At 48.9% G+C, this 8,252-nt stretch overlaps 1 protein-coding gene across 2 annotated transcripts; it reads left to right on the plus strand.

The window, feature by feature from the left end:
- The first annotated feature begins 5,009 nt into the window (after positions 1–5,009).
- On the plus strand, positions 5,010–7,886 carry LOC136472087 (transcription factor HBP-1b(c38)-like). 2 transcript variants are annotated; one of them, XM_066469811.1, is made up of 7 exons: positions 5,010–5,504; positions 5,603–5,861; positions 5,972–6,076; positions 6,182–6,235; positions 6,401–6,481; positions 6,595–7,176; positions 7,300–7,886. In XM_066469811.1, exons 2-7 carry the CDS (start codon positions 5,679–5,681, stop codon positions 7,450–7,452), a joined length of 1,158 nt encoding a protein of 385 aa, XP_066325908.1. In that variant the 5' UTR covers positions 5,010–5,504; positions 5,603–5,678; the 3' UTR covers positions 7,453–7,886. The 2 variants fall into 2 exon arrangements, with proteins under 2 accessions (XP_066325908.1, XP_066325907.1); XM_066469810.1 differs by having other exon boundaries at positions 5,011–5,504; positions 6,176–6,235.
- The last annotated feature ends 366 nt before the right edge of the window (positions 7,887–8,252 follow it).

Genomic DNA, 8,252 nt, shown 5'->3' on the forward strand with positions numbered 1-8,252 from the left:
TTCTCAACTTGTTCGATCTATTCACTATTCAGTTTGCACATTTGTTAGTTACAAGTACAGTGAATGGGACTGGAATGCTTTTGCTTGCTGAGAGATGTGCATTTTTCATGGCATACACTGGGTTGTAGAAAATTCTCATACACCACAGGAAACTGACTAGATATATAGGTGGGTTTTATGACATACTACAGAGGATTTATTCAGAGAACTACAGAATTCGTCAGTTTAGTTTTTATATAAAGCAAATGAGTTTTGATCTGTCCACAAGGCCACCACTAAAGGTCGGGATTGCCCTCGAAAAATTGCTTTGGTTTGAGATTAGCCACCATCAAACTAAATTCTGTGCCTACCATCTACAATCAGGAAAGAGTGGAGTGCTCATGGTGAATGATCAAACGTTAATCCTTTTTTTCAGGAGCATATCTTACTTTTAGCTAGGGTATATTGTTATAAGAACATATCGAAACTCCTCAAGAAAATATCATAAGAGAGCATATCTCCTTAGTTGATTGGTCACCACTCATCACACTTCCACAAATCCTTTGTTGATTGGTCATAACAGACGTAAGCACAACAATTTCCTCTTTATGTCATATAACTAAATAAGGGGATCTTTTTTTATTCTGCACTTCTTTCATCATATATCTAGTCCCACCTCTAATAAAAAAATGTATAACATTCTATATATTATATAAAACAGTACTACAAACATTATGATGAGCTAGATTAGGATTAAAGTAAATAATCTTCCCTGAACAATCGGTAAACATATGCTATTCTAGCTATAGGTTCACTACGTTCTCTTTGGGTTGGAGGTTCATCTTCTCATAAGTTACCTTTATGTCAACAGTTTCCAGTTTCATATCATAACTTTTGTCTCTATTAAAACTGTCTTGATTAGGTTGATCAGGTGAAGCATGAGATGGAGCTTTACCCTGGATATCTCCAAGACCATTTCAACATCCACAAACTCAGGTGACCGTTTCCTATTTCCTACAGCATCCCTGGTCTAGTGAACTAACTATGACATCTGTTACACAAACTGGAGGGAAGAAAAAAACAGAGATAAGAGAGATTGCAAACAAAGTGGAACCTTAAGCATGCAATGCAAGGTATAATTCACTAAATTGTGGAATCAAAGCTGGTGTCACTAGCTAGTTCTTTAGAAGACAAGTGGACTAGTGCACCACTCCGAAAGCCTGGGGCTATGCTCTGCCTTTGGAATCCCCGTCTTGTGGTGCAGCGTGAGCGTTGCGTAAATTAGACAGATTTTTTTCTTATCATTCAGGTGTGCTCATGTAGATTCACCTTACTTGGCCAGACATTTTGTTTCGGCAAATGAGGTTTCCCTCATAATAGATACAAATTGCATTGAGAGTCAAAAGCCACACGATTGTGTGGCAAGCTTGATTCCAAGAGAAACGTTGACTACACTCTTTTGTACAGTGGGGGCTTCCTTTAAAAAATGCAAACAACAAGAAAGAAATGAAACAACCATTTCATTATTGTCCGTACACCTTTTATCTCTAGAGTTAATTTAGCATTAGATGTCTAACCTATCAACATAATGGTGATTTCCCCTATCATCACCCTCATAAAATTGTAACTTAGAGTTCATTTTGTAGGTAATATTATGAAGGGGTAGAATGGACCAATTGAAATTGTTAGTGAATTAAATCAACACAAAACTATTCAGAATCAGGCCAGAGCCGGGTAGTAATATGGGTTTTTTGTTCTTTATTAAAGGAAATAAAAGATCCAACGAATGTCCATGTCATGAATATGGATCTTTGGTAAATGAACAAGATGCCCCGAAATCGTAAATGGCATCTCCAGCTTAAAATCCATGGAGATGATGTGATACGACAAACGAGACACTGGGATTATCTAATGATTCTCCTAAACTAGACTGGAGTCGTATTTGACCACAATAAGAGCAATATTTATAATACAATTTGATGTTAGTTGTATGGATATTTATAACCCACTGATTGATAACCCGCTCATATAGTAGTTAGCTCACATATATCTCATTTTTTTATCTTTTACAAAGTTTCTTACCTCTTGTGCGTAAGCTAGTCGTAAACTTGCAATCAGTTTTTCTTCTCTCTTTTCTCCTCTCTCCTCCATTTCAGTAAAAATAAGCTCATCTAAAAATTTTTATTATGCTTGCTCTTAAATAGTGGTAGATGTTGGTCACCAAAGGGGATCCTGATTTCTGCATTTGTTGTGTGGGCCCCACCCAACTAGTGAGGTTCCAAGTTCCATTCCAAAGGGGGGCTTCATTTCATTTCCTGTTGGCCTCTCGAATTCTCAATGCAATGCAAGCGAGGAAAAGACAGGTACACACCATGAGTATTAGGTTCGCCATCTTTTTTGGAGGAAAAGACAGGTACACACACCACCTGATTTGTCCCCACCGAGGGAAAGTTTCCAGTTACATGGAAAACTGTTTTCTGGGTTTTATGCAGCGGATTCTTTCATATGGTACTTGTTTCAAGTTCGACCGACATAGCGTCATGTATGTATATCACTAAATAATTAAATCAATGAGAATTATTTATGGTCAGGGTACATGACCGGCTTTTGTAGCAGCTGGGGTGTCATGCAGTTCTGTTTTCAGTTTTATTTTTTATTTAGCTATATATTGCGTCAGATTGAAAATCTTCTTTCCTACACCTAGATTTTGTGTTTTCCTTTTTTTGAATGGTATTTTTTAGAATGGTGTGCTTTCCTTTTTCCCTCCTAAATAGGATGCATGGAAATAAATAAAACTGAATTTTGGGTGAAACAAATCTCTCCCACGCCCTACAATCCAATATGGGAGAGCGTGTGAAACTGTGCGATTATGAAGGGGGGGGGGGGGAACGTTGGTAGTAACGTAATTGTGTGGGAGACCTATTTCCAAACAAAATCTCTAGGGTGCAGATGGTATGAACGCTTTCTTATTCGAGATCAAATCCTTTTAGAGAAGTTCAGGTCCGTCCGTGTTCGACTCCAGCAGGTCCGTCCGTGTTCGACTCCAGATATTCAGTACCCGACACATTATCCATATTTAAAATATTTAAATCAGATATATATGATGTCGATGTCCATTCATATATTAGCTGACATAGCTGGTACTATCCATGTCTGAATTTGAACTCGAGAAATATTGTTTATCGATAGTGACAGCCATAAGATTTGTTGTGCAAAAATATTTATCTAGCAAATTATCCTATTCTTCTTTACTATAAACAAAATTTTCATTCGAATCTCACTGGCGGCGAGCCAGACCGACTGCTCGGGGTGTTGGGGTGGTGGCTCCGCCACTTATTATAGGTATACATCCGTGTCCAACCGTTTTTATTCGTCTCCACCAATTGGGTTAAAATGTGAAAAATAAGAGCAGTGAACAGGGTGCACAATGTCGCTGTCGTGAATCAGTAACTTTGGGCAAACGAACAACACCCTGTTCGCTTGATCGTATCAGTCATGCTTATCAGCTATGATACCATGCTTATCAGCTATGATACAATGTTTTTCTTTCACAACAAACACAGCATCAGCCGACTTATAAGCCACAGAAACGCTCAAGCGAACAGGGTGCAAGATGCCGGACGCCGAAAGAACAGAACACCTATATACTCCTACAGCATAGAAAAATTCATGGACACATAGAATCCCATATGGTAATACCAAGATCGCCAAACAGTTTTCCCCATTAACTGGACCCAAACCTTATTTGGCCATGCATGCACAGCATAACAGTGGAGCATGTAGAACCGCTAGACAATTGGTTGCAAAAAGGAATCCTGATTCCTGATTCTCACATCCAACGCGTGGGCCCGCCCCAGCTAGCTAGTGAGATTCCCAGGGGCTCCCCTGGTGGCCGCTCGCTCAAGTCAAGTGCTGCTGCTGCTGATTCCTCTCCAATGCGATGCAACTATGCAAAGGAGAGATAAAAAGGCGTAAACAAGTGCTCATGCACTACCAGAGTAGATCGTAAAAAGCTGTGTGACCTATGCATCATCGCCAACTAACTCATCAGGATCACGCACGAAACCTCCCCCTTCTCTCCTCCACGATATATGATGATGATAATTAGTTGGACGGCACGCGTATGCCGTCCCCATTTTCTCTTGCTGCAGAAAAAAAAATATATCAGGGAATCTCACTGGAAATGGCCTAGGCATAGGCCCCGTTCAGTTTATGGGGATTGACCCCCGGGAACTATTTCTGGCCAAGTTTCTTTTGACAATTTGAATAGCGTCGGAACTGTTCTGGCCAGGAACGGCCCGGAACGAACATGCCCTTAGGGTGTTTGGGAACACGCGGTCGCGGCGTGGGAAGTTCATCCTCACGGTCCCAAGGCCGTGTATGGTCAACCAGCAGGCCAAGTGGCAGGCAGGTCCGTTCCATGCATGTTTGGCTGGCACTGGCGAGTGACGCTGACGCCAGTGGTGACGCTGCGTGTGGCGTGGCGCCTTGGTGTCGTCCACAGTGGCTGTCCACTTCAGGGCGACCCCGGTGTCGTTGCAAAATGACACAAGGGACAAGGGATAGAATACCAGCCAATTCATGAACATGCGTACTCAGCGCACGTTGCCTTGCATTATTGGCTAAGGTTCATATCTAGTATGTATATTATTTTATTGTGCAAGCGCACGCATTGAACCGTGCCCTAGGAAGAGGTTATACGGCTTGTTCGGTTGGCTGGTTCGTATCGTTGCTGGTTCGTTTACGTAAGAGAGTGGTACTGCTGGCTGGTTCGCTGCTACAGTGCTCATGGGAGGGGGCTGCCCAGCCAGCCCCAGCCCAGCGAACGAGCTGATAGTCTCGAGCACATATGCAAGGTAGTAGTAAATAATGTTTTTCTCTCACAATAAATCAGTGAATAATATTTTTTTTAGTCTATCTTTTTAGCGAAACGAACAGAACCGTAAAAGTAAAATGGCACGATAACAGGGAGCCTCCGGCGAGATGGATTACCTTGCCCGGGGTCCCCGTCCGGCCGTCCCTCCGAGTACGTAGCGACACCTTTCTGTTTCTGCCCCGTGCCGAGGTTGGCTTCTTGGCGTGTGCCGGAGCGCCGGACCAGGAAGGAGAGCCCCGCCGGACGGCCGTAGCGCCACCCAGACGGCCAGACCCAGCACGTACGCATCGACCAACCACACCCACGTCGTCCGATCGGCTCACTGCACTGCTTGCTTCATCATTCAGTCATCGCCAGCCAGACACACGAGACGACAGAGAGGGAAGGGAGAAGCTGACAGACATACACGGTACACCCAGCTCTTGAACTCGGCGTCATCGTCCTCCTCCTACATGCCACTGAACGCCAGCGCAGCCATAGCCCCACCGAGTCCCTGCCAGCCGAGGCGACCTCACCGCCGATGCCATGGCTCTCGTAGCCAGTGAGTAAGTGACCACTGACCACTAGCCAGTAGCCAGTAGCCAGCCAGCCAGTCCGGCCGGCCGTGCCGTGGCGTTCGCCGCCTCTTCTACCCGTCTCCTCGGCGCGCGTAATAACCATCCCCTCCCCTCGGCCTCGCTCGGGCTTGCTTTCTATGGAGATACACGCTGCTGCGAGCTGACATGCTCTTGCTTGTTGTTCCTGCAGTCGCCTGCAGCCGCTGGCGACGAGCGGCGTGTCCGGCCGGTACGTGACCTTGGGTCCCGTCGGCAGCGGCGGGGTCATGGCCATGGGGATCTACGAGCGGCAGCGCCACCTGGTGGCTGCCGGCGTGTGTGGGGGGCCGTTCCGGCCCGACGCCGATGCCCTGCCCCTGCCCGCGGTCGTCCCCACGGTCACCCTGGCGACACCGGCGCCGCCGCTCGACGTCGTCGAAGCAGAGGAGGTCAAGTTCGAAAAACGCCTGGTAATTAACTAAGCGCCCCTCCACTGGGTGTTGCAGCTCAGCTCGGTACGATTCTCCGTCTCCTCATGGCTTCAGATAATCATCACTGCGGGGGCCTTGGTTGGTTGCAGTTGCAGGCACAGCAGGACGACGTCCCGCCGCCGGTGGAAGAAGAAGCGCCGCCGCCGTCGTCGGATAGCGTCGGCCACGACGACGACGCCAGGCCAAGAGACAAGGTGAGACGGCCCGATTGATGCATGATGACCCAGCTGAATTATCCGCAGGGAAAAGAATTCCTCGCCCGCTGATCTTCGCCCTCGCTCTGCTTTGCCTAGATTCAGAGACGGCTGGCGCAGAACAGAGAGGCAGCTCGGAAGAGCCGGCTACGGAAGAAGGTCGGCGTCTCAGCCAAGAGCGATCACTCGTCACGTGCCAAGCAAATCTTCTTGCTTTTTGTTCCTTCCAATTGTTACGTTATTCTCTGCGTCGAATCATCAGTCGAATCAGCTCATCACTGATGATTGCTGCTTTTGTTGCATCCATTGATACGACACGCACAGGCGTACATCCAAAATCTCGAGACGAGCCGTATGAAGCTGGCGCAGCTCGAGCAGGAGCTCACCATGGCCAGGCGCCAGCAGGTACGGAATAATCCATGAGAGGGCATCGATCCGATAGATCGCCACGCCGATGGAACAATCCAGGCGGGACGGCTAACCGCAGCTGCCATTGCTGATGAACTCTGCTTCTGCAGCACGGCGCGTACGGCGTGGGAGGAGGAGGAGTCGCGCCGGCGGCGCCGGCGCCCATGGACCCGCGCGTGGCCGCGTTCGAGCTGGAGTACGCGCACTGGGTGGAGGAGCAGACCAGGCAGGCGACGGAGCTGCGTGCGGCGCTGCAGTCGCACGCGCCGGACGTGCAGCTGCGCGTGCTCGTCGACGCGGGGCTGGCGCACTACGGCGCGCTGTTCCAGGCCAAGGTGCGCGCGGCGCGGTCCGACACCTTCTTCGTGCTGTCTGGCGTGTGGCGGGCCCCCGCGGAGCGCTTCTTCCTCTGGATCGGCGGGTTCCGCCCCTCCGAGCTGCTCAAGGTGCTGGCGCCGCAGCTGGACCCGCTCTTGGAGCTCCAGGCCGCCGAGGTGCGCAAGCTGCAGAACACGGCAAAGCAGCTGGAGGACGCGCTGTCGCAGGGCATGAACAAGCTGCAGCAGACGCTCGTCGAGACCCTCATGACCGTCGACGTCTCGCCGGACGGCGCCGCTGCCGCCGGGTACGCGGCGCAGCAGATGGCCAGCGCCGTGGGCAAGCTCGCCGACCTCGTCGACTTCGTGGACAAGGTGACTGACTAGCCAGTTGCTCCACTGAGCAGCAAAGCGAAACCCAAATCTTTAGAATTGGCATTCTCGATCGGTCTATGGCTTCTTGTTTCTGACCGACCGACATCGACGTTGTTGGCACAGGCGGACCATCTCCGGCAGCAGACGCTGCGGAACATGCACAAGATCCTGACGCCGCGGCAGGCGGCGCGGGGCCTGCTCGCGCTCGCGGACTACGGCCAGCGGCTGCGCGCGCTCAGCTCGCTCTGGGCGGCGCGCCCGCGGGAGCCGGCGTAAGCGTAACGAAACACCCCGCGACGGCGACGGCGATGGAGAAGAGGAAGCGGCATTGCAGTTGCAGGCACGTGCGCGCGTGGTTGGCTCTGGCTGCCACCCGGATCGGCCGGCGGAGCAAGGCTGCGGTCAGTGCCTCGGTTTCCTTCCAGCTCTGCGCATCTGGTATTCTGGTACGGGAAGCCGGCGTGTTCTGCTCGCTCTCAGGATGAAACCTGAATCTTCTAATGGTTACAGTTACAGTTACAGCAGTGAATTAGGCTTTGGATTTGATTGACAGATCAAAAAAATTACAGGTGTAGATACAGTATACAAAGTTGTTTGGGTAGGAGTAGGACAGGATTGTATTGTTCACAGTTGTTGTTTGTCTCGGTCAACCTGTAAACAGATCATGTGAAAGATGTGCAATGAACAATCTATGGAATGCTAGAGTTACACAAGCTTGTATGGCTATTGGCTACTATCCCTAAGGTCCGTTTAGAGGCAGATTGACATTAAAATAAAATAGGTACGAATGCCATATCAAACTAGTTATTACTAGTATTGAAAATAGGCTACAATACACTATACAGGTACGGGGCTTTTTATCACCTTCGACGTGCATGTGCATGGCTGCAATGGTCTCGTTGAGGCAGCGGGTGCAATGGTAGAACCTGTGAGGCGTTCCAAAAACATCGCTTTATTCTCATTGTCATAGATGGCATTTATCAATTCAGCACAAAGCTTCTCTATTTCTGCCACACTACCGCGCAGGTTCACAACCTAATGGCATAAGAGCTGCACTGGTGCAAAATTAACATCTC

Source organism: Miscanthus floridulus, chromosome 8, assembly GCF_019320115.1.
Source record: "Miscanthus floridulus cultivar M001 chromosome 8, ASM1932011v1, whole genome shotgun sequence".
NCBI classification, from domain to species: domain Eukaryota; kingdom Viridiplantae; phylum Streptophyta; class Magnoliopsida; order Poales; family Poaceae; genus Miscanthus; species Miscanthus floridulus.